The 26,497-nt window shown below is 39.2% G+C and overlaps 1 protein-coding gene across 1 annotated transcript in view; it reads right to left on the bottom strand.

The window, feature by feature from the left end:
• Nucleotides 1-3,157: 3,157 nt before the first annotated feature.
• Bsph1 (binder of sperm protein homolog 1) overlaps nt 3,158-26,497 on the bottom strand; it is a 35,896-nt gene continuing 12,556 nt past the window's right edge. The window contains exons 3-6 of the mRNA XM_055607381.1: nt 13,278-13,380; nt 6,556-6,585; nt 4,012-4,143; nt 3,158-3,300 (exon numbers count right to left, since the gene is read on the bottom strand). Coding sequence (XP_055463356.1) covers nt 3,158-3,300; nt 4,012-4,143; nt 6,556-6,585; nt 13,278-13,380 — 408 coding nt within the window. The remainder of the gene's footprint in view (nt 3,301-4,011; nt 4,144-6,555; nt 6,586-13,277; nt 13,381-26,497) is intronic.

Consider the following 26,497-nt stretch of genomic DNA (forward strand, 5'->3'; position numbering starts at 1 on the left):
GAAACCTAGACTTCCAGTTTGTATTGTGTTCTTGCATTAACTCTTATGTTTACCTCTGTCCCAAACCATTTCAGATAACTTTCAGGAACTACTGTCTGTTGCCTAGATAAGAAAAGACAGACTCCAAGGCTCTGATTCTTAGCTTTCTGATTTTAGAGACTGAGTGGGTACTGATGTCTATTGAGATCACCTAGCATCCAAGAAAATTTAAGGCCTAGATAGGCATAAAGATTGCTACCTGAATTTCAAGCTGGGGACCACTGAACATGGTGCCCAGCATCTTGTCAACCCTTTACCTGACCATGTTGACAAGCTCACTGCATCTACTACAATCATCTTGTTACATATAACACCAGTTCCATGGTGGTTGAGGTTTGCACATGCTCCTTTATGTTCTAGATGAAGTAGGAGACAAGTGTAACACCCACTATTTCACACAAGTACCTGATACAGCTCCTACTGTCTAGAGTTAAAAGTACTTCAGTATCTTCTATTTGTAATCCTTTTTTTGATACACTACTGAATTATAATGCAAGAAACCATACTCAGAATGAAAAAGGCTTTGGTCGTGAATCAAAAATTTGATAAACAAATGCATAACTATTTTTAGGTTAAAGTATTTGAGATGTAAATTGTATAGCTTCCCAATAGGCCTAGCTTTGCATAAGTGATCAAATAGTAGTCCATATCAAATCATGAAAGAAGCATTGCCACTACATAATCATGCCAGAGACCTGAACAGCAGGTCCCAGGCTGCTCAGTTTTCTCTCTTACTACATATGAATTTATTTACCTGAATCCTTGACTTGTGGTAAACTCCATCAGGGAAGAGATTATACCTCAAGTTTTATGTATTATCTTTCTCAATATATTCACTAATCCACATTGTATTAGAGCTAGCTAAACACAGGTTTCTCCTTCCGCCAGCCTCCACTGGACCTGAATTAGTTACATTTCTCACTGCTGTGATCAAATTTCTGATAAGAATAACTTAAGAGTTTATTGTAGCTTTTAGTTCAAGGTGGCATAGCACATCATGGCAGGAGGGTATGGTAGCAGGAGAATGAGGCAACTGTTCGTGTTGCCTATGCTATCAAAAGACTACAAGAAGTAGGGATAAACTAAGATGTCTCAAGGAAGGCCCCTACTTCCTTGTTGTACATCCACTACCTCTACTTAGGCCTAAGATAGGGTCTGACTCCAGCTGGGATTGAGTTAAAACACTATTTGATATGTCACACAGTTGTGCTTGGAACTGTATACTCCCGAGGTAAGGCACTCTACCATATGTGTTTTTGTTTTGAACTAATAAGACAACAAAGAAGCAATAATGCCATTCAGGAAAATAGAAGCAACTACAAAAATGAGTTGTGGCTCAATTTCTGTTCTTAAAATTCTTAAGTAACACAATAGTTAGCCAACAGTTTGAGGAAGCTTAGCTATAAAATGAAATAGAAAAAGTGGCTGAGAGGGTGGGTGATGTTAAAAAGAAGAGAGTGTCTAAAGACACAGGTGGCTAACGAACTAGAGGTTGCTGACTCCCTGCTCAGATGTAGTCCATAGGTAGTTCAGTCTCCAAGTGGGTTCCCTAGTAAGCAGAGCAGGAGGAGTCTCTGACATGAAGTCGGATGCCTTCTCTTTGATCACTTTCCCTTGGCAGGGTGGCCCTACCAGGCCACAGAGGAAGAGGATCCAGTCAATCCTGATGCAACTTGATAGGCTAGGGTCAGACAGTAGGGGAAGAGGACTTCCCCTTTTGGGTAGACTAAGGTTTGGGGGGGAAGCAAGGGAAAGTGGGACCAAGAGGAGTTGAGGAAGGGGGATATAAAGTGAATAAATTGTAAACATTAATAAAATAAAAATTAAAAAAGAAAAGGAATGCATTTTTAAATTCTGTTCAATTGACTTCCCCTTTTGAACAATTTGCTTCACACTAAAGCATTCCAAAGCTGCTTTGTATTGCTGTGGCATTTCCATGACAAAATCCTTTTCACCTGTTAGGGTAAGTTTGAGGGTCAGCTATCTTTCTGGATGAAAGGATTAGGCATTTGCTGAGGATTCTTCACTGTCAAATACAAACGGTGCTAAGAGGAGAAAGGGCAGAGTATAAGGTGGCATGGTTCAGATATAAAGCAAAGTTGACACAGAGCAGGGCAAGAACTATGCTCTCAGAATTAGGACTTTCTTCAACAATTAACTTCTAATTGACTTAATTGGACTGCTTTCATCTTCAAAGCAAAATCAAGTAGAAATTATAAAGATTTCCCATATTTCCTTTGTTTCTTCACATGCTTCATCTCCCCTGTTATCAATGCCCCCATCTAAGCAGTGTGACTATGAAAACTAAAGAAAACTACATTAACTTACTGCTCTCACCTGATGTGATTTTATTTTTAATTTATTTACTTTACATCCCTATCACGGCTCCCTCCCTCCTCTCCTCCTGTTTCCACCCTCACACCAATTTCCTCCTCTCTCCCTCCCCTTCTTCTCAGAAAAGGTGAGCCCTCCCACCAACCCCCACCCCTGCCCAGCACATCAAATCAGGACTAAGCACATCCTCTTCAACTGAGGCCCAACAACCCAGCTGGTGGAAAGTGATCCAAAAGTAGGCAACAGAGCCCCTGTCAGAGACAACCCACATTCTAATTGCTAGAGGACCCTCATAAAGACCAACCTGCCCATCAGCTATATCTGTGTAGGGAACCTTGGTTTTTTTCAAGGGCTTCATTTTATACCCATAGCAAATAGAAAGTGGAGGATGAACGATAGCATTCCATCTTTAATCCTAGCAGTAAGGGGAACAGAAGCAAGTGGATCTCTGTGATTTCAAGGCCAGTGTAATCTACAGAGTTCCAGGACAGCCAGGGCTACACAAAGAAACCTATCTCATAAAAAACAAAAATCCTATAATCTATCATCTAAACCCTAAGTCATACACAGTCAGAGCATCTTCAACTTGCATCCCAGAAAAAGAAACTTTAAATTTAAACAAAAACTTGTAATGAAGATTCAAGTTCTTCCTCTCATGACCAAAAGAAAGGGGAACAATCCCTTTCCAAGAAGAATCAGTATATTCCTTTCTTGTCCCCTTGTCCCAATTCTTCTCATCTTTATCATGCTCATCATCATCAACATCATTCAGTAAATCTCACCATTATGTACAATATTTCCAAATCTGGTCTTTGTTGTAATTTGGGGTGAGTGAACACCACTTTTTTCCAAACACCTCCCCATCCTCCGTACAATCCCAGTAGATCAGGTGTCTGTACCAGAAGGGAAAGGCACATGGAGCATAGTCTGTAAGAGAGTCAGTAAAAAGAGGAACATTTTCTTCTTTGCAAAACACACACACACACACACACACACACACACTTCTGTACAATATGCTCTTCTCTAGTCCACCAATAGCTTAAAAAATAAGATTGGTACTACCTTGCACTCTATTTCTCCTTTGATGTTCTACAAGGAGTTTTCTTGTCAATATGTTGGAGTCAAAACACCACTAATACAGATGTATTAGACTCTATGTGATTTTGATGCTGTCAGAAATTATGTGTCTCATGGACTTGGGAGACAGCTCAATATCTAAATTCCTGTGTTCATGGATGACCCAAATAAAAAGCCAGGCATCGTATTACATGCCTTTAATTTAAACACTGGGAAGGTAAGGGCAGGTGGGTCCCCTGGGCTTACTGACTAGGTAGTCTCACCAAATTAGCAAGCTCCAAATTTAATGAGAGACCCTGTCTCAAAAAATAAATAATAATAAAAAGGTAGAGAATACTAGAAAGAGATACATGACATTGATCTTTGGCTTCTACATGCTTACAGGTACACACCCATACATAAAACATTATGCACTCACACCTAACAACAAAGAGGTTGTGTGACTCTAATCCTCACAAAAAAAAAATACTCTGGATTCTGAGTTCTTGTCTATCACACAAAATGGTTTCCAAGACAAGGGATGACCCTTCCATCTGTGAAATTTAGAGTCAAGACACTTACCTGACAGAGAACAGTATTTCCAGTAACCTTGAAAAGTCTTGTTCAAAGAACACCACTTGTGTTTTGCATTGAAATTGACACAGTCATAGAATATTTCATTTCTATACCAGAATGGAAAGGCACATTCACCATCTAAAGGAAAACAAAAATCCTTTATCCATTCCTGAGTGTGTTATTAGAGTTTTTTTTTAAACTGAATTTCTGCCCTAAGACATCTATATCAACACAGACAGAGAGATGGAGAGGCAGAGACAGACAAACATACACACAGCTCAGGGAACATCTCACAAAGGGGGTGGAAAGAATATAATGCCAGAAGGATGAAGAGCTATGACATGCTGTCTTCTAGACATGCCATGGTCATTGCTCTCATGAATTCACTGCAGCTGTGGTGACCTGCCTAAGATCAAGCCAACAAGATCAGCCATCACTATTAAACCCAATGAGTTACCAAAAAAGAAAAAGTAATAATAAAGGGGACATGAAAGGAGAAAGGGGGTGTTAGAAATGTGAGGAGTGGGACTGGTTGTTAGAGATGCATAGGATCAAAATACATTTATTTACATTTAAATACATTTATTTACATGTGTGAAATTATTGAAGAATAAATACAAACCATTCTAATGTGACAGAGTTTCTGTTAATATAGAATTATTACACCTCCCTCTCCTTTAAATGTGTTAAATTTATATTTTTTTAATTGTTCAATTTAAAAAGTCTTAAGTGAGTTTTTTCAGGGCTCAGTGGTTAAGAGCATATATTGCTATTACAGAGGACCCTTGTTCAGTTCCCAGAATTCCAGCACGGTAACTCATAACCACCTATAATTCAGGCTCCAAGGGAAAGGGGATACTATATATATGGCCTCTGCAGGCAACTGCACTCACATGAGCTCACCCAAATACAGTTTTAGGCACATACATAACTAAAACCTAAAAATACTCTTAAAACAAAAAGGTGAGTTCTTCCTCAGAATTCCTGACCTCAGAAATCAAAGCCACTATTAGAACTGTGAAAGCCATTATGACAAAAAATGCACAAGACCTGTGTCTTAGTTAGGGTTTCTATTACTGTGAAGAGACACGATGACCATCTCTTACAAAGGAAAACATTTAATTGGGTCTGGTTTACAATTTCAGAGGTTTAGTCCATTATTGTCATGGCAAGAAGCATGACAGCATTCAGGCAGTCAGGGTGCTGGAGAAGGAGCTGAGAATTCTACATTGGGATTGGCAGGCAGCAGGAAATGAACTGGCTTGAGTTTCTGAGACTTCAAAGCCCAACCTCTAGTGACATACCTTCTCCAACAAGGCTATACCTCCTAATAGTGTAACTCCTTATGAGTCTATGGGAACCATTTTTATTCAAACCATCAAAACCTGCACCAAACAAGCATCAAAAAATATTGCTTATTTGACTCTGCCTAGGTTGGTGCCATGTTTTTTTGTTTGTTTATGCCGCCATGTTCTGTGTTATGATTATTCATGTCAATATTACTAGTTTATAACTATTTTTTAATTCTTTATTAATTACATTTTAGATGTCATGTTTTTATATTGAAATATCTATACTATGGTTAGACAATGATTATAAAACTTAGTGGTCTTCTACTTCAGTGTTGTTTTATTCACAATATCTGAAATTATTATTGGTTGATTTTCTATATAAAATTTAAAATCTGTAATTTCCTATTAGAATGGCAGAAGTTCAGATGAAAAGGGAGGAGGACCTCTGCTATCCATGGACTTGGAGAGGGGCATAGGAGAAAATGAGGAAAGAAGGATGGGTTTGGGAGGGGAAGAGGGAGGGGGCTACAGCTGGGATACAAAGTGAATAAATTGTAATTAATATAAAAAATAAAAAGAAAAAAGAAAGGCAGAAGTTTAAAAGTATAAATTTTTAGTGCTGGTAAAAATTCATGGTGGCAGGACACAGAGGAAGACAATGCAGCCAGTCCTGATGAGACCTGACAGACTAGGATCAGATGGAAGGGGAGGAGGACCTCCCTCATCAGTGGACTGGGGGAGGGGCATGGGTGGAGAAGAGGGAGAGATGGTGAGATTGGGAGGGGAAGAGGGAGGGATCTACAGATGGGATACAAAGGGAATAAACTATAATTAATAAAAATAAAATATAATAAAAATTTCACTGTAGCATAATCCACTGTTTTATCTGCTTACAAGGGACATATGGAATGTTTAATGAAAAAAGAGAAAAAGAAAACTTTTATTAGAAGCAAAATCACTAATATTTCCATTTTATGGCATCAGTAGAGAACTCACGGGGACTGGAAAGATAGCTCAGTGGTTAAGAGACTGGATGATCTTCCACAGTACCTGGGTTCAGTTGCCAAAACCCACATGGCTGCTCACAGCCATTTGTAACTTCAGATCCAGGGGATCTGATGCCTTTTTCTGGCCTCCACTGGCAGTAGGCATAGATGTTGCAAACAGACATACAGACAGGCAAAACACCCATATGCATAAAATTGAAATTAAAAATAAAGAGCATGTATTAATAATCAAAATTTTCTGATCAACTTACCTTCTACCTCTGGATTTTTAATTATAGAATCTGAAAAATAAAAATTTTGGTAAAGTTTATTTTAATCTTAGACTTTAAAATAGATTCTTCTAACAAATAACATTAATAGATAAATTGGTCTGAGGAAAAACAACACTGGCATGAAATTATGTCAAGGATATTGTCTTACTGTTTCATTGCTGTGAAAAGACACCATGACCACAGCAGCTCTTACAAAAAAAAAAAAACATTTAATTGGGGCTGGGTTACAGTTTCAGAGATCTAGTCCATTACCATCATGGTGGGAAACATGACAATGTGCAGGTAGACATGATGCTGGGGGAGTCGAGCTTTCTACATCTTGATCCATAGGAGGCAGAAGGAGACTGTACCACACTGGGCAGAGCTTGAGCATAGGAGACCTCAAAGCCCACCCCTATAGTGACACATTGTTGCCACACCTAATCCAACAAAGCCACACCTCCTAATAGTGCTGCCACCTATAGGTCACACAAATGAGTCTATGGGAGCCATACCTATTCAAACCACCACAGATATCACACATGTTCTGTTTTCAGATCCAGTTTTATGCTCCTGAAATAATTTACTTTATAAAAATCCTACATATTTGTTCATTGCTGGGATTGAACTCAGGGCCTTGTGCATACTGAGAAAGCACTTAGCCATGTTTCCAATCCCTTACCAGGAAAACTCTTGCAGGCCCTCTAGTAATCCTGTACCTATCTTGATGACTTAATCCCAAAGTATTACATCATCAGTGTAAGAACTTTATCTCTTATCAAAGTCTGATTGGCTCTTAACATTAATTATCCAGAAAATGTATTTATAATACATTTATCTTATAGTAGCTACAAAGTCAGATTCTAATATTTTATTAGATTTACTAGTATTATTTTAAATAGGCTTATAGGTTATTTCTTTCTCATAATATCCCACATATTAGAAGTCATCTCTCCAGTCAAGTTAACTAGGATTGTTGACAATAGATAACCTGTGTTTCTGGGTTTAGTTAAAATGACATTCCAATTCACAGCAGTTCACTCAGAAAATCACAGCTGGTCCAAGTGCAGAGAATAAGTGTCTATGGAGTATTGCTACAGATTAAACATCTGTATAATAAACCCTGCCTCTGAGGCTTAAGGAATAACATGGATGAAGGGTAGAGAGATTGCAATAGCCAAAGAATAGGTAAAGCCAGACGAGGGAATTTTAATGCCCCCTCCTGGCTGCTATGAGTACCAGCACTAATACACACATACCCCCATAGAGACATACACTTACATATGAAAAATTAAGAGTAAAATAATTCAGCCAGGTGTGGTGGTGCACACCTATAATCCCAGCACTCAGCGGGAGATAATAATTTGTGAATTTGAGGTCAGCATGGTCTATAGAGAGAGTCCAGGAAAGCCAAGGCTACACAAAGACACCCTGTCTCAAAAAACAAAAGCAAACAAAACCCCTCTTTTTAAAAATAGTGAATTAAAATTAAAATGTCAGTCAGTAAAAGAATGCATGCTTTATAGTATACTAAGTTTAAAGAAAAACATGCTTTATAGTGTAGTAAGCTGTAACCAAAAATGACCATACAAACAGACACAGAAAAGTTCTGCTTCATAATTTTTGAAGTATTCAGTCTTTGAGAAAAGAAAATAATAGTTTGATATGTGCATAACAGCACAGTTAATCACTTGAAAGTACTGATAGAAAATTATTATTAATATTTTTGTTACTTCTTTGAGAATCTCATGTATATTTTAATTATACTCATTCACTCCAGTAAATTTTTCCAGATCCACACCACATTCCACACTCACCCAAATTTGTCCCTGTATATTATAAAGTATGTGGCCATACCAGAATTCACACTCTTGAAGAGATGTAACACTTCCTCTCTCAGCAGCTATCAATTAACAGTAGCTCCTCAGCTAGGGGTGGAGCTTATTGCCTATTTCACCATACCTAATAACTTATCATTACACCCACAGATTATTGCAGCACTTAACACTCATCAGAAAAGCTTCTTTTTGAATTAAATTTTTGTTTTTGTATTTATTACCATTTATTTATTTTGTATCCCAGCTGTATCTCCCTCCCTCATTCCCTCCCAATCCAACTCTCTCTCATCTCCTCCCATGCCTCTCTCCAAATCTACTGATAGGGAAGGTCCTCCTCCCCTTCAATCGGACCCTGTTTTATCAGGTCTGTTGGTATAATGTTCTTTTAAAATGTATACACCTTACCCTTCTTCATTCAAATGCTGATTTCTACCCCCCCCCCCGTTTCAATCTGGATATTGCATTGTGATACTCATTCTAAGCATCCTGTCTCAACTCTTGTGTAAACTGGCCAAAATAAAGCAACTAGACACAATGTTGAGCTGGGATGAGCCAGAGGACAGGAAAGGAGTGGGAGGAGAAAGGGTGAGAGGAGAGCTTAGAGAGAGCTTGAAGAGGAGAGCTGGAAGAGAGATCTTGGAACTACATGGAGAGATGGACTGGACCTAAGATATCACTAAAAGCAAGTATAATGTGGGAAATCTAAATGTTAGGAAACTATGAGGGCTTGGAGGTTTAGGATGGAGTAACTATTGCCCAGCATTGTGTTGGAGGTTAACTAAATAAGCCCAGTCTCTGTGTGATGATTTGGTTATACAGCTGTTTAGGATTAACAGCAAGCATTACCAGAAAATAAATCAATAGTAAATATTAATCGTCACTTACAACAAATGGTGCCCAACTAATCTAAGTATCCACACCCTTTAAATCATATTTTATCATAATTTGGTGGGGAGAATAAGCTCCCAGTGATAAAACCCAAACTTAAAACCTAAAAAAAAAAAAAAAAAATTGCCAAGTCAATTACTGTCTCTATAAGAGAGACTCTTAAACCTGCCCAGGAGCAAAAGACAGCCTCCTGTGGGTAGACCTGAGACTTCCCTAACAAAACTGGCTGCTGCTGCAGTTTAACTGAGGGGTACACAAGCATGGCTCTTTTATACTGTGGCTGGCTCAACTGGCTCAGCTATACAGCTATGGCAGGAAAGAAAGGAACTGGAGGCAAACAAACCTCTAGACAGAGTTTTGTCTAAACTGCATCTAAAATAAAAAAATTGCCATGGCAGAGGATATTTTAATCCCTTTGTCTTCATTTTGGCTGTCATATTCATGGATCTGGTTGCAATATGTTTAATGGTGTTGGTTCTTCTCCATGCCTTCTCCAAGAAAGATCAAGGAGAAAATGGGAAAATGACAAGGATTGGGATACTAAGTTACTCATAAGAAAAGGGGCACTCTTCCTAATAATTAGATTAATAACGGCTAAAATCCAAAGCTCACTGGCTGCAAGATACTTGTCAGCTCTTTCTGGTAAGGATCCGCCAATTCACTGAAACATCAACAAAAAATAAGCAACTGGGCTTTGTTTGTTAAAGCGTAAATTGGCACAACTGACCCCAAACTTAAAATTTTCTTGTCTCTTTGTTTGTTTAATTTTCATTTAAAGGCTTTGAGTTACAATGATACTGATTTAAAAATATATATATACACACAAATTGGTGAAGTCACATGCCTTTCTTTCCAATACAAAGTAAAAAGAAACAGACAAGTCTCTGAGTTCTGGATCAAGCTTATTTACATAATGAAAGCCAGGATGTTAACTCCTGCTGTTTAGCCATTTACAGAGATAGTCTAAGATTCAAAATGACAAAATTTTCCTTAAGTTTACCATGTAAATTCTTTTTTCTTAATAATAGATGTTATATCCTTAGTGATCTAAAAGTTGGATTCACAACAATTTTAGGTTTATGTAAAGAGAGATAATGTCACACTGCTCTGAAAACTGCCTTATCCTTTTAAATGTGAGATATTTTCACGGGGGAAAAATGTTGGTCATGCCTGATGTAAAAAAGACACAAGAGGCTTAAAGATGGCAAAGTACATGCCAACCTAGTTTAGTCCCAAAAACTCAAAAATTATGTTCATATGTTTAAAAAACAAAACTGTCCTTCCCATATCTAAAAGGGGGTAAGCCAAAAAATAGCCAAAGCCAATGTAAAAATCCAGGTACAAGATGCCTAGGATATATTTAAATGCAAAGGGTAAGAGAGTTTATATGCTAATGTTAAGAGAGATTAAATTAATTTCCGCTAAAAAGGCACAACTGTCCACTCTGTATAAAAAAAGGAACAAGCCAAAAATATAGCCACAAACAATGTAAAACCCAAGTACAAGATGCCTAGGGTATGCTTAAATACTAAGGGTAAGAGAATTTATATGAAACATAATGAAATCTATACACCTAAAAAAGATAATCAAGAGAGTGGAGATGGGGTTAGATTATCAATCCTCGTGTTGAAAGACAGAGGGGATGCACATTGAACATTGACAGGAGTCTACTGAGCGCATTTGAAAGACTCTAACTAGCAGTGTTTTCAAAGCAAAGACTCATGACCAAACCTTTGGCAGAGTACAGGGAATCATAAGAAAGAAGGGGAGTTAGTCTGATGGGGAAAGGATAGGAGCTCCACAAGGACCAACTATATCTGGGCACAGGGTCTTTTCTGAGGCTGACATGCAACCAAGGACCATGTATGAATGTAACCTAGAACCCCTGCTCAGATGTAGCCTGTGGTAGCTCAGTAACCAATTGGTTTCTCATAGTGAGGGGAACAAGGACTATTTCTAACAGGAACTCAATGACTGGCTCTTTGGCCTCCCCACCCCCCAAGGGAGGAGCAGTCCTGTTAGGCCACAGAGGAGAGCTTTGCAGCCAGTCCTGAAGATACCTGATAAAACAGGATCAGATGAATGGGGAGGAGGTCCCCCCTATCAGTGGACTTGGCAAGGGGCACGGTGGAGATGAGGGAGGGAGGGAGGGACTGGGAGGGAATGAGGGATCGGAACACGGCTGGGATACAGAGTTAATAAAATGTAACTGATAAGAAAAAAATAAAATTTAAAAAAGAGAGAATTTATATGCTAATGCTAAGAGAGTTTATATAAATGCTAAAAGTAAGAGGGAGTTTAAATAAAGTTTGGCTATAAAGGCACAACTGCCCATCGTGTATAAATAAGGGGCAAGCCAAAAAAATAGCCACAAACAATGTAAAACCCAAGTACAAGATGCCTAGGGTGTGCTTAAATGCTAAAGGTAAGAGGGAGTTTAAATAAAGTTTGTCTATAAAGGCATAACTACCCATTCTATATAAACAAGGGGATAGGACAAATAGCTACAACATATATAAAAATGTAGGGCTAAACCTCAAAACAGGTACAAGATACCTACAGTATGCTTATATTCTAAATTAAAAAGGAGTTTATATAAAGTTTGCTTAAAACGTGTTTTCTATTGTTCAAGGCAACCAGCTTATCTCTCTAATGGGAGGCTTCTCTAGGGAAATAGGTAGCACCTTGGCCTAATACAACAGGCACACAAGAGCCCGAAAAGATATTTTAATTTATCCAACCTAGTTTTGATGATAATGATTGTATGTTCAATAATAATGGTAACTTTTCTTGCTAATCCCTTTTCATGGGAACAACTCTGAAACTGACTGAGACAAAAATATGTCTCTAGCCAAAGCTTCAACATTACATGACCAAGAAATCCTTGGCTGTAATATGCTCAAAATGTATTATGATAACCTTTTAATTTGCATAGATAAAATTGGCTTACAGTTTAGCTTCACCTGCACATCTCATACACTTATAATTTTAGAACTCTGTAATGTTTGTGAGAAATTATATGTTTGCAAAACAAAAGAACTGGACACCAAAGATGCTGGATCAAACCTAACAGAATCATTCTTCAGCATGCTGAGACATTGACACATCTGTTCCAGCATCTTGCATGTTCTAGCATTCTGCTTGTTCCTGCCTCAACTGCTTCAATTGCCATTTCTCATCAAAGCCTGCTCCCAAAAGAACTTTGAAAAAAGCTACTAATTTTAACTGGTACAGCATTTTAGACTGTTCCAAAGAGGACTTTTATTAAGCCTGAAATTTCTCAATACTCAAAGACTGAACCACAAATGTTATTGCTTGCTTAATTAACCATTTTTATTTGGGCCCCCTACAGAATTTCTACATGTCCAAAATGTCAGCTAGAAGAAATCCAAGAGAACAACATCCAATTTTCCTTAAAGGGGGTTGGGTATGTTTTTGGTTGTTTGCTATGGCTATGAAATTTTACTGTCATTGGGAGATGTTTATTATTAATGGTCTTAATCAAAGTGAAACAAGAAATATACAGGGATATCTTATAGGAATAGAAAAAAGGTAGATTATTGAATCTACTCAACTTAGGGTTTTGTTATTCCCAAATGAGGTTAATTTTAACTCTGGTATAGGATTTTGCATACTGATGCAAAAATAAGTCTATTTTTGATACATTTGTATAAGCTTTAGTATATTGATAGAAAGTCAAGGTTATTTCCAATACTTTTAAACAGCTATTAAAAATGGGTTAAGGTATTAGGTAATGCAATTTATTTGCTAGTTATTGAACTCATAGTCATGTCAGACACTAGTCTAATTTATCACAGGAGTATACATCCTAGGTTTAACAGATACATATGATTTTATATACAGATCGATTATATAAAGATAGGTAGTCTTCAAAAATTTCAGAGACCTACAGAATATGGCATTTAAAAATCTATTTATTGTTTTAAAGATTCTTTGACAATGAGACAAGTCATTTCCTGGCAGCACCCCACCTACCTGAAAGAAGATAATGAGAATCGAAGAAGCTCCAAATGGAGATGGCTTCAAATGTGGCAAAGCCACTCAGGTAACGAAAATACCTTCGCTTCATGACAGACAACTTTTGCCAAAAATGGGCAAGCTTAAATGCAGGACAAGTCGACTGCCAAACTCTGCCAAGACAGGGTAAGCAAGTCCTAAATAGTTCCTGTTTCACATATATGTCTGTCAAATATTCTGAGCCAGAAGGCTGAGGATGATGCTCCAACATTATAAAGAGTTATGGGTGACTGTTCAGGCTGCAAACTGTTTCTGTCAATTTTTATTTTTTGAAAGCTGCTAACATGCACTTCCTATTTACTCTAATAACTAATTTTATTTCTACTCAAGTCTCTAATAGGGTTGAAGACCAAATACTTATACTGCCACAATTAAACCTAAATTGTTTAGAAGTTAAGAAATTCTTTCATATAGGTACTACCAATAAAGATAAAAGTTAATTTAGGTATAGAACTTTTAATTTGTCAACATAGATAGGATAATCAGATACTTTCTCCTGAGTTGCTAAATACACATGAACTAGACATTGCACGTGTAGATTTTACCTAACAGTTCTCATAATTTCATAATTATTGTATTGAAAGAAAAGGAGCCTTTTATTGGACTTAAAAGGGGAAATGTTGGTATAATGTTCTTTTAAAATGTATACACCTTACCCTTCTTCATTCAAATGCTGATTTCTACCCCCCCCCCGTTTCAATCTGGATATTGCATTGTGATACTCATTCTAAGCATCCTGTCTCAACTCTTGTGTAAACTGGCCAAAATAAAGCAACTAGACACAATGTTGAGCTGGGATGAGCCAGAGGACAGGAAAGGAGTGGGAGGAGAAAGGGTGAGAGGAGAGCTTAGAGAGAGCTTGAAGAGGAGAGCTAGAGGAAAGACCTTGGAACTACATGGAGAGATGGACTGGACCTAAAATATCACAAAAGCAAGTATAATGTGGGAAATCTAAATGTTAGGAAACTATGAGGGCTTGGAGGTTTGGGATGGAGTGACTATTGCCCAGCATTGTGTTCGAGGTTAACTAAATAATCCCAGCTCTATGTGGTGATTTGGTTATACAGCTGTTTAGGATTAACAGCAAGCATTACCAGAAAATAAATCAATAGTAAATATTAATCGGCACTTACAACAAGGTCTCATGAAGACTGGCTGCACTATCCTCCTCTGTGGCCTGACTAGGCTGCACCCCAAGTCAGGGGGAAGTGATCAAAGAGCCAGCCACTGAATTCATGTCAAAGACAGACCCTGTTCCCCTTAGTAGGAGGCCTACTTGGGTACTCAGCTGCCATGAGCTACATCTGAGTAGGGGTTCTAGGTTATATCCATAAATGGTCCTTGGTTGAAGTATCACTCTCAAAAAAGACCTCTGGGCCCAGATTTTTTGGTTCTGTTGCTCTCCTTGTGAAGCTCCTCTCCTCTCCAGGTCTTACTCTCTCCCCCTTCTTTCATAAGATTCCCTGTACTCTGCCCAGAGTTTGGCTATGAGTCTCAGCATGTTTTGATATATTGCTGTGTGGAGTGTTTTAAAGACACTCTGTGGTAGGCTCCTGTCCTGTTTCCTGCTTTCTCCCTTTTCCAATGTGCATCCCATTTGTCTTTCTGAGTGAGGATTGATCATCTTCCCCAGGGTCCTCTTTCTTGCTTAGTTTATTTTTATTTTTCTTTATTAATTACACTTTATTCACTTTGTATCCCCCCTGTGGTTTCCTCCCTCCTCCAGTCCCAATCTCTTCCTTCCTCCACCCTCTGCATGCATGCCTCTCCACAAGTCCACTGATAGGGGAGGTCTTCTTTTCCTTCCTTCTGATCCTAGTCAATTAGGTCTCATCAGGAGTTGCTGCATTGTCTTCTTCCATGGCCTGGTAATGCTGCTTCCCCCTCAGGGGGAGGTAATTAAAGAGCAGGCCAATCAGTTCATGTCAGAGACAGTCTCTGTTCCTATTACAATGAAACCAACTTGGATACTGAACTGCCATGGGCTACATCTGTGCAGGGGTCTTAGGTTATCTCCATGCCTGGTCCTTGGTTGGAGTATCAGTCTCAGGAAAGACCCCTGTGCTCAGATTTTTTGGTTCTGTTGCTCTCCTTGTGGAGTTCCTGTCCTCTCCAGATCTTACTGTTTCCCACTTCTTTCCTAAGATTCCATGCACTCTGCCCAAAGGTTGCCCATAAGTCTCAGCATCTGCATTGATAGTCTGCAGGGCAGAGCCTTTCAGAGGTCCTCTCTGTCAGGCTCCTGACTTGTTCCTTCTTTTCTCCTTCTTCTGATGTCCATCCTCTTTGCCTTTCTGGATCTTGCTTAGTTTCTTTAGGTGTACAGATTTTAGTATGTTTATCCTATATTATACGTTTAATATCAACTTATGAGTATATACCATGTATGTCTTTCTGCTTCTGGGTCACCTGATTCAAGATGATCTTTCCTAGATCCCACCATTTGCCTGCAAATTTTATGATTTCCTTGTTTTAAATGGCTGAGTAGTATTTCATTGTATAAATGTACCACAATTTCTGTATCCATTCCTCCATTGAGAGGCATCTGGGTTGTTTCCAGGTTCTGGTTATAATGAATAAAGCTGCTATGAGCATAGTTGAACAAATGTCCTTGTTGTGTACTTGAGCATATTTAGGATATCTGCCTAGGAATGATATAGCTGGACCATGAGGAAGTGTTATGCCTGAATGTCTGAGAAAGCACCAGATTGATTTCTAAAGTAGTTGTACAAGTTTGTATTCCCACCAGTAATGGAGGAGGATTCCCCTTTCTCCACATCCTCTCCAGCATGTGTTGTCACTTGAGCTTTTGATGTTAGCCATTCTGATGGGTGTAAGGTGAAATCTCAGAGTCATTTTGATTTGCATTTCCTTGATGGCTAAGGATGTTGAACATTTCCTTAAGTGTTTTTCTGTCATTCTAAATTCCTCTACTGAGAATTCTCTGTTTAGATCTGTAGCCCATTTTTTAATTGGATTACTTGGTTTGTTGCTGTTTTAGTACTTTAGTTCTTTATATATTCTGGATATTAGCCCTCTGTCAGATATAGCGTTGGTGAAAATCCTTTCTCAATCTGTAGGCTGTTGTTTTGTTCTGATGACAGTGTCCTTTGCTTTACAGAAGCTTTTCAGATTCATGAGGTTCCATTTATTGATAGTTGATCTTAGAGCCTGTGCTGTTTGTGTTCTGTTCAGGAAGTTGTTTCTAGGATCTTCCCCACTTTTTCTTCTAACTGATTTAGTGTGTCTGGTTTTATGTTGAGGTCTTTGATCCACTTGGACTTTAGTTTTGTGCAGGGTGATAAATATTTTCATTTTTCTGCATATAGACATCCAGTAAAACCAGCACTATTTGTTGAAGATGCTATCTTTTTTCCATTGTATGGTTTTGGCATCTTTGTCAAAAATCAACTCTCTGTAGCTGTGTGGATTTATTTCTGGATCTTCTAGTTGATTCCATTGATCTACCATTCTGTTTCTGTGCCAGTACCATAAAGTTTTTATTACTATTGCTCTATAGTATAGTTTGAGATCTGGGATGGAGATACCTCCAGATGATCTTTTGTTGTACAGGATCATTTTGGCAATTCTGGGGGGAGGGGGATCTTTTTGTTTTTGTTTTTGTTTTTTCATTTTTCCATATGAAGTTGAGAATTTTTCTTTCAAGGTCTGTAAAAAATTGTGTTGATATTTTGATGGAAATTGCATTGAATCTGTAGATTGCTTTTAGCAGAATGGACATTTTCACTATGTTATTCCTACTGATCCATGAGCACTGGAGATCTTTCCATCTTCTGATATCTTCTTCAATTTCTTTCTTCAGAGAATTGAAGATTTTTTTCGAACAGGGCTTTCACTTGCTTGGTTAGAGTCACACCAAGGTACTTCATGTTATTAGTGGCTAATAACACCTGTGAAGGGTGTTGTTTCCCTAATTACTTTCTCTGCCCTTTTGTCTTTGATATACATGAGGGCTTCTGATTTTTTTTTTAGTTAATTCTGTATCCAGCCACTCTGCTGAGAGTGTTTGTCATCTGAAGGAGTTCTCTGGTTGAATTTTTGGGATCGCCCATGTATACTATCATATCATCTGCAAATAGTGATACTTTGATTTCTTCCTTTCCAGTTTGTACCCCCTTGATCTCTTTTAGTTGTCTTATTGCTCTAGCTAGGACTTCAAGTACTATGTTGAAGAGATATGGAGAATGGGGAGCCTTGCCTTATCCCTGCTTTCAGTGGAATTGATATAAGTTTCTCTCCATTGAGTTTGATGTTGGCTATAGGCTTGCTGTATATTGTCTTTATTATTGTATATTGTCTTTGTATATTATTGTATATTGTATATTATATTGTATATTATTGTATATTATTGTATATTGTTGTATATTGTCTTTATTGTATATTGTTTAGGTATGTGTCTTGTATCCCTGATCTCTCCAATACTTTAAACATGAATTGATGTTGGATTTTGTCAAATGCTTTTTTGGCATCTAAAAAGATGATCATGTGGTTTTTCTCCTTCAGTTTGTTTATATGGTGGATTACATTGATGGATTTCCATATATTGAACCACCCCTGAATGCCTGGGATGAAGCCTACTTGTTCATGATAGATGATATCTTTGATGTATTCTTGGATTCTGTTTGCAAGTATTTTACTGAGTATTTTTTCATCAATGTTCATAATGGAGATTGGCCTGAAATTCTCTTTATTTGTTGAGTCTTTGTGTGGTTTAGGTATCACGGTTACTGTGGCTTCACAGAATGAGTTTGGTAATGTTCCTTCTGTTTCTATTTTGTAGAATAGTTTGAAAAGAACTGGAGTTAGCTCTTCTTTGAAGGTCTGGTAGAATTCTACACTGAAACCATCTGGCCCTGGGCTTATTTTGGAAGGGAAACTGTTGATGACTGCTTCTATTTCCTTAGGTGATATAAGACTATTTAATTGATTTACCTTGTCTTGATTCAACTTTGGTAAGTAGAATCAACCAAGAAAATTGTCGGCCAAGATGGCGGCGCCAGGAGAACACTGCATCTGAGGAGCAGGACAACACTTTCCGTACAACGACCAAGAGACTGAACTCTGGGCCCTAAAACAACAGCAATCATGTTTCCCAGGTGAGAAGAAACCCCCATGGTGTGTGAATCAGTCAGGTCCACTCTCAGGCCACCCAGCCAGAACCCAGAAGGTACTTCCAGAGCCACACGCCTGCGTGTCCCGATCACCTTCCCAGGCTGATTGGTGGGCACAAAAACACCAGAGACTGGGAGTCCCAGTCACGAGAAAAACCCACGGGGAAGGAAAGTAGCTGGACTGGCCCTGGGTCACCCAGTCTTTCCCTGGAAAAAGTCTCTCAGACCGGTGGATACAAGCCACCATCTCTGAACTGGGCTCCAGGAGAGGGTCTGTGCACCAGCTATCTGGCACAGATGGAGCTTCGTGCCCCAGTGCAACAGAATCTGGGAGGCCCTGTCAAGAGAGGGACCCACAGAGAAGGAAGGAAACAGTGCTGACTTGGACCACCCAGGCTTTGTCAGGGGAAGTTCTCTCACAGACCTGCAAGTACGAGCCACCATCACTGAACTGGCCCCAAGCTGGAAGCACAGAGAGTAGTTGGGCACCCAGCTCCCGCAGACTAGCAGGCGAGCGAGCATGCCGCAAGCCCGGAGACCTGCTTTGCACCAACTATTCCTCAGAGACAGAACTGTGTGCCCCAGGACAGCAGAGACTTGGAGTCACTGTCTGGAGAAATCCTCACAGGGAACAAAGCAAAGAGGATAGACTTAGACCACCCAGCATATCCCCAGAAAAGGTTCCAAAGACTGACCCAAACCAGGGACCTGCTGTGCAAAAGATAGCCTGCTGTTACCAGGAGAACAGTATATACAGTAGCCTGGGCTGACATCTGTGTATACATGAGTGACCCCAAAAACTCTACCAGGGAACTCCTACAGCTGATAAACACCTTCAGCAAAGTGGACGGATACAAGCCCTCCTGTATACAAAAGACAAAAGGGCTGAGAAAGAAATTAAGGAAACAACACCCCTCACAATAGCCACAAAGGACATAAAGTACCTTGGAGTATCCCTAACCAAGCAAGTCAAAGACTTGTATAAAAAAAAATTCAAGTCTCTGAAGAAAGAATTAGAAGAAGATATCAGAAGATGGAAAGATCTCCCATGCTCATGGTTTCACAGGATTAACATAGTAAAAATGGCCATCTTACCAAAAGCAATCTACAGATTCAGTGCAATTCCCATCAAATTACCAACACAATTCTTTACAGACCTGGAAAGAAAAACTCAACCTTATATGGAATAATAAGAAACCCAGAATTGATTCTTCAGAGACTTGAAATTTTTTTCATACAAGTCTTTCACTTGCTTGGTTAGGGTTACACCAAGGTACTTTATGTCATTTGTGGCTATTGTGAATGGTGTTGTTTCTCTAATTTCTTTCTCAGCCCTTTTGTCTTTTGTATACAGGAGTGCTACTGATTTTTTTGAGTTAATTTTGTATCCGGCCACTTTGCTGAAGGTGTTTATCAGCTGTAGGAGTTCCCTGGTAGAGTTTTTGGGGTCACTCATATATACTATCATATCATCTGCAAATAGTGATAATTTGACTTCTTCCTTTCCCATCTGTATCCCCTTGATCTCCTTCCACTGTCTTATTGCTCTAGCAAGGACTTCCAGCACTATGTTGAAGAGATATGGAGAGAGTGGGCAGCCTTGTCTTGTCCCTGATTTCAGTGGGATTGCTTTAAGTTTCTCTCCGTTCAGTTTGATGTTGGCTATAGGCTTGCTGTAAATCGCCTTTACTATGTTTAGATATGTGCCTTGTATCCCTGATCTCTCCAGTACTTTAAACATGAATGGCTGTTGGATTTTGTCAAATGTTTTTTCAGCATCTAAGGAGATTATCATGTGGTTTTTTTCTTTCAGTTTGTTAATATGGTGGATCACATTGATGGATTTCCGTATATTGAACCACCCTTGCATACCTGGGATGAAGCCTACTTGGTCATAGTGGATAATATCTTTGATGTGTTCTTGGATCCGGTTTGCAAGTATTTTACTGAGTATTTTTTCATCAATGTTCATAAGGGAGATTGGCCTGAAATTCTCTTTCTTTGTTGAGTCTTTGTGAAGTTTAGGTACCAAGGTGATTGTGGCTTCATAGAATGAGTTTGGTAATGTTTCTTCTGTTTCTATTTTGTGGAATAGTTTGAAGAGAATTGGAGTTAGCTCTTCTTTGAAGGTCTGGTAGAATTCTGCGCTGAAGCCATCTGGTCCTGGGCTTTTTTTGGATGGGAGACTTTTGATGACTGCTTCTATTTCTTTGGGGGATATAGGACTGTTTAATTGATTTACCTGGTCCTGATTCAGCTTTGGTGAGTCAAATCTATCAAGAAAATTGTCCATTTCATTTAGATTTTCAAATTTTGTGGCATATAGACTTTTGAAGTAAGTCCTAATGATTGTTTGGATTTCCTCAAGTCTCTGAAGAAAGAATTAGAGGAAGATATGAGAAGATGGAAAGATCTCCCATGCTCATGGCTTGGCAGGATTAACATAGTAAAAATGGCCATCTTACCAAAAGCAATCTACAGATTTAATGCAATTCCCATCAAATTGCCAACAAAATTCTTTACAGACCTGGAAAGAAAAATTCTCAACTTCGTAAGCAACCGAGAATTGCTAAAACAATCCTCTACAATAAAAGATCTTCTGGAGGTATCTCCATCCCTGATCTCAAGCTGTACTATAGAGCAACAGTTATAAAAACTGCATGGTACTGGCATAGAAACAGAATGGTGGATCAATGGAATCGAACAGAAGACCCAGAAATAAACCCACACACTTACGGACACCTGATTTTTGACAAAGATGCCAAAACCATACAATGGAAAAAAGATAGCATCTTCAACAAATGGTGCTGGTCCAACTGGATGTCTACATGTAGAAAAATGAAAATAGATCCATACTTATCACCCTGCACAAAAGTAAAGTCGAAGTGGATCAAAGACCTCAACATAAAACCAGACACATTAAATCGGCTAGAAAAAAAAGTGGGGAATACCCTAGAACTCATTGGTACAGGAGAAAACTTCCTGAACAGAACACCAACAGCACAGTCTCTAAGAGCAACAATCAATAAATGGGACCTCATGAAATTGAAAAGCTTCTGTAAAGCAAAGGACACCGTCATCAAAACAAAGCGACTGCCTACAGATTGGGAAAGAATCATCACCAACCCTTTATCTGTCAGAGGACTCATATCCAATATATATAAAGAACTAAAGAAGCTGAAAAGCAATAAACCAAGTAATCCACTTAAAAAATGGGGAACAGAGCTAAAGAGAGAATTCTCTGCAGAGGAATATCGAATGGCAGAGGAGCACTTAAAGAAATGCTCAACCTCATTAGCCATTAGGGAAATGCAAATCAAAACAACCCTGAGATTTCACCTTACACCCATCAGAATGACCAAGATGAAAAACTCAAAGGACAACACATGCTGGAGAGGTTGTGGAAAAAGGGGAACCCTTCTCCACTGCTGGTGGGAATGTAAACTGGTACAACCACTCTGGAAATCAATCTGATGCTTTCTCAAACAACTAGGAATAGCGCTTCCTCAAGATCCAGCCATACCACTCCTAGGCATATACCCAAAAGAGGCGCAAGTACACAAAAAGGACATTTGCTCAACCATGTTTGTAGCAGCTTTATTTGTAATAGCCAGAAGCTGGAAACAACCCAGATGCCCCTCAACTGAAGAATGGATGCAGAAACTGTGGTACATCTATACAATGGAGTATTACTCAGCAATGAAAAATAAGGAAATCATGAAATTTGCAGGTAAATGGTGGGACCTGGAAAGGATCATCCTGAGTGAGTTGACCCAGAAGCAAAAAGACACGCATGGTATATACTCACTCATATAAACATACAATGTAGAATAAACCCACTAAAATCTGTACATCTAAACAAACTAAGCAAAAGAGAGGACCCTAACTAAAATGTTCAATCCCCATCCTGAAAGGCAAAGAGGATGGACATCAGAAGAAAAAGAAAATAGGAAACAACCTCGGAACCTGCTACAGAGGGCCTCTGAAAGCCAGAAGAAAACAGGAAACAACCTTGAAACCTGCCACAGAGGGCCTCTGAAAGCTTCTGCAGTATAGACTATCAAAGCAGATGCTGAGCCTGATGGCCAACTGATGGGCAAAGTGAATGGAATTTTATGTAAGAAGTGGGAAATAGTAAGAGCTGGAGGGGACAGGAACTTCACAAGGAGAGCAACAGAACAAGATAATTTGAATACAGGGAACTTCCCAGAGACTCATACTCCAACCAAGGACTATTCGTGGAGATGACCTGGAACCCCTACACAGGTGTAGCCCATGGCAGTTCAGTGTCCAAGTGGTTTACATAGTAATGGGAAGAGGGACTGCCTCTGACATAATCTGATTGGCCTGCTCATTGATCACTTCCCCCTGAGGGGGGAGCAGCCTTACCAGGACACAGTAGAGGACAATGCAGCCACATTTGATGAGAACTGATAGACTAAGATCAGAAAGAAGAGGAGAACCTCCCCTATCAGTGGACTTGGGGAGTGGCATGCATGCAGAAAGGGGAGGGAGGGTGGGATCGGGAGGGGAGGAGGGAGGGGCTTATGGAGGGATACAAAATGAATAAAGTGTAATTAATAAAAAATTAAAAAAAAGAAACCCAGAATTGCAAAAACAATCCTCTACAATAAAAGATCTTCTAGAGGTATCTCCATCCCTGATCTTAAGCTGTACTATAGAGCAACAATACTAAAAACTGCATGGTACTGGCATAGAAACAGAATGGTGGATCAATGGAACCGAACAGAGGACCCAGAAATAAACCCACACACTTATGGACACCTGATCTTTGACAATGATGATAAAACCATACAATGGATAAAAGATAGCATCTTCAACAAATGGTGCTGGTCTAACTGGATGTCTACATGTAGAAAAATGAAAATAGATCCATACTTATCACCCTGCACAAAAGTAAAGTCCAAGTGGATCAAAGACCTCAACATAAAACCAGACACATTAAATCGGTTAGAAAAAAAGTGGGGAAGACCCTTGAACTCATTGGCACAGGAGACAACTTCCTGAACAGAACACCAACAGCACAGGCTCTAAGATCAACAATCAATAAATAGGACCTCATGAAACTGAAAAGCTTCTGTAAAGCAAAGGACACCGTCATCAAAACAAAATGACTGCCTACAGGTTGGGAAAGAATCTTTACCAACCCTTTATCTGACAGAGGACTAATATCCAGTATATATAAAGAATTAAAGAAGCTGAAAAACAGCAAGCCAAGTAATCCAATTAAAAAAGGGGGAACAGAGCTAAACAGAGAACTCTCTGTAGAGGAATATCGAAAGGTAAACACTTAAAGAAATGCTCAACCTCATTAGCCATTAGGGAAATGCAAATCAAAACACCCTGAGATTTCACTTTACACCCATCAGAATGGCCAAGATGAAGAACCCAAGTGACAACACATGCTGGAGAGGTTGTGGAGAAAGGGGAACCCTCCTCCACTGCAAGTGGGAATGTAAACTTGTACAACCATTCTGGAAAACAATCTGGTGCTTTCTCAGACAACTAGGAATAGTGCTTCCTCAAGATCCAGCTATGCCACTCCTAGGCATATATCCAAAAGAGGCTCAAGTATACAATAAGGACATTGTTCAACCATGTTTGTAGCAGCTTTATTTGTAACTGCCAGAAGCTGGAAACAGCCCAGATGCCCCTCAACTGAAGAATGGATGCAGAAATTGTGTTACATCTACACAATGGAGTATTACTCAGCAATGAAAAATAAGGAAATCATGAAATTTGCAGGTAAATGGTGGGACCTGGAAAGGATCATCCTGAGTGAGCTGTCCCAGAAACAGAAAGACACACATGGTATATACTCACTCATATAGACATATAACATAGGATAAACCTACTAAAATCTGTACACCTAAAGAAACTAATCAAGAGAGAGGACCCTAACTAAAACGCTCAATCGCCATCCAGAAAGTCAAAGATGATGGACATCAGAAGAAGAAGAAAACAGGAAACAACCTCGGAACTTGCCACAGAGGGCCTCTGAAAGCCTCTGCCCTGCAGACTATCAAAGCAGACACTGAGCCTGATGGCCAACTGGTGGGCAGAGTGCATAGAATCTTATGTAAGAAGTGGGAAATGGTAAGAGCTGGAGAGGACAGGAACCACACAAGGAGAGCAACAGAACCAGAAAATTTGAACACAGGGAACTTCCCAGAGACTCATAGTCCAACCAAGGACTATTCATGAAGATAACCTAGAACCCCTGCACAGATGTAGCACATGACAGTTCAGTGTCCAAGTGGGTTACATAGTAATGGGAAGAGGGACTACCTCTGACATAATTGGCAGATTGGCCTGGTCTTTGATCACCTCCCCCTGAGGGGGGAGCAGCCTTATCAGGCCACAGAAGATGACAATGCAGCCACTCCTGATGTGATCTGATAGACTAAGATCAGAAGGAAAGAGAAGAGGACCTCCCCTATCAGTGGACTTGGGGAAGGGCACGATTGAAGAAGGGAGAGGGAAGGTGGGATCGGCAAGGGAGAAGGGAGGGTCTTATGGGGGGATACAAAGTGAATAAAGTGTAATTAATAAAAATTTAAAAAATTTAAAAAAAAGAAAATTGTCCACTTAATTTAGATTTTCAAAGTTTGTGGTATATAAGCTTTTGCAGTAAGACCTAATGATTGTTTGGATTTCCTCCGTGTCTATTGTAATGGCCCCCTCAACAAAGCTCTTTTTGTAACAGATGGCAATTAACAGGCACCCACAAGCCACAAGTGGTCAACATGTAGAGAACATGGAATACTCAGCCTTAAATGGGACATTTATATTACTCTCTAACCTCCCAAGATTCGGGGATCATTGTGAATAAGGGAGCAGAACTATTATCAGAGCCATACACAGAGGGTAAATATAAGGAAAAGGTGTTCTTTATACACAGCAGGACAGTTGCACATTTGAACTTAGAGCAACTGTGACACCATACAAAAGGACCATATAAACTCAAACCATACAAAATCTTTGGCTATTTTTAAAGGAATTTACTTTGTCTTGTGTACATACGTAAAACTGTATTTTATCTTTCTTCTTTTAAAAGTATTCAGTAACACACTTGTCACAACATTTTTTTACAAGTTCTAATAAAAGTTCTTAAACACAAGTTCACCCACAGTTGGATAAAACTCTGAAAGACACAATTTGGAACAAATATTTTTTTCACTGAATTTAATATTTTAAATTAAAGAAACAAAAATATCTCATTAAATTCAATTGTGAAAAATTGTGTACTGGTGATCATAGTTTCTACAGAACAAAAGAACACCCTGTGTGACTGTGATTCTACTCCATTGGCCTCGGAGGCCAGCAAAGAGCTGAGCTTTGGTTCCGATGTTCAGGATCCCATAAAAAAGTAGAGCTTTGCACAGAGACTGAAGTAAAAATCATGAAGCCTGCAGCAGTCTGTGCTAGGTCCTCTGCCTTATATATTATGGTTGTTGGCTTGACGTTTTTGTGGGACTACTAACAGTGGAAGTGGAGGTGTTTCTGACTCTCTCCTGCTCTAGGAACTCCTTTTCTTCTGCTGGATTGCTTCACCCAGCCTTAATATGAGACTTTGTGTCTAAATTTATTGGATCTTGTTATGCCATGTTCCATTGATATCCCTGGGAGGCATGCTTTTGCTTTGAAGAGAAATGGAAGAATGGTGGAGGGAGAAAAAAAAAAGTGCTAGGGTGACTGAAGGGAGTAGAGAGAGAGGAAACTGCAGTTGGAATGTATTATATGAAAGAAGAATAATTTATTTTTTAAAAATGGAGCTCTGGACAATGCAGCCACTTTTGATGAGAACTGATAGACTAAGATCAGAAAGAAGAGGAGAACCTCCCCTATCAGTGGACTTGGGGAGTGGCATGCATGCAGAAAGGGGAGGGAGGGTGGGATCGGGAGGGGAGAAGGGAGGGGCTTATGGGGGGATACAAAATGAATAAAGTGTAATTAATAAAAAATTAAAAAAAATGGAGCTCTGATCTTTTAAGTCATTGTGTGAGTTGTCTTTCCATTTCTAAA

This window comes from Psammomys obesus, unplaced genomic scaffold (assembly GCF_907164565.1).
Source record: "Psammomys obesus unplaced genomic scaffold, mPsaObe1.curated_primary_1811, whole genome shotgun sequence".
Classification (NCBI taxonomy): domain Eukaryota; kingdom Metazoa; phylum Chordata; class Mammalia; order Rodentia; family Muridae; genus Psammomys; species Psammomys obesus.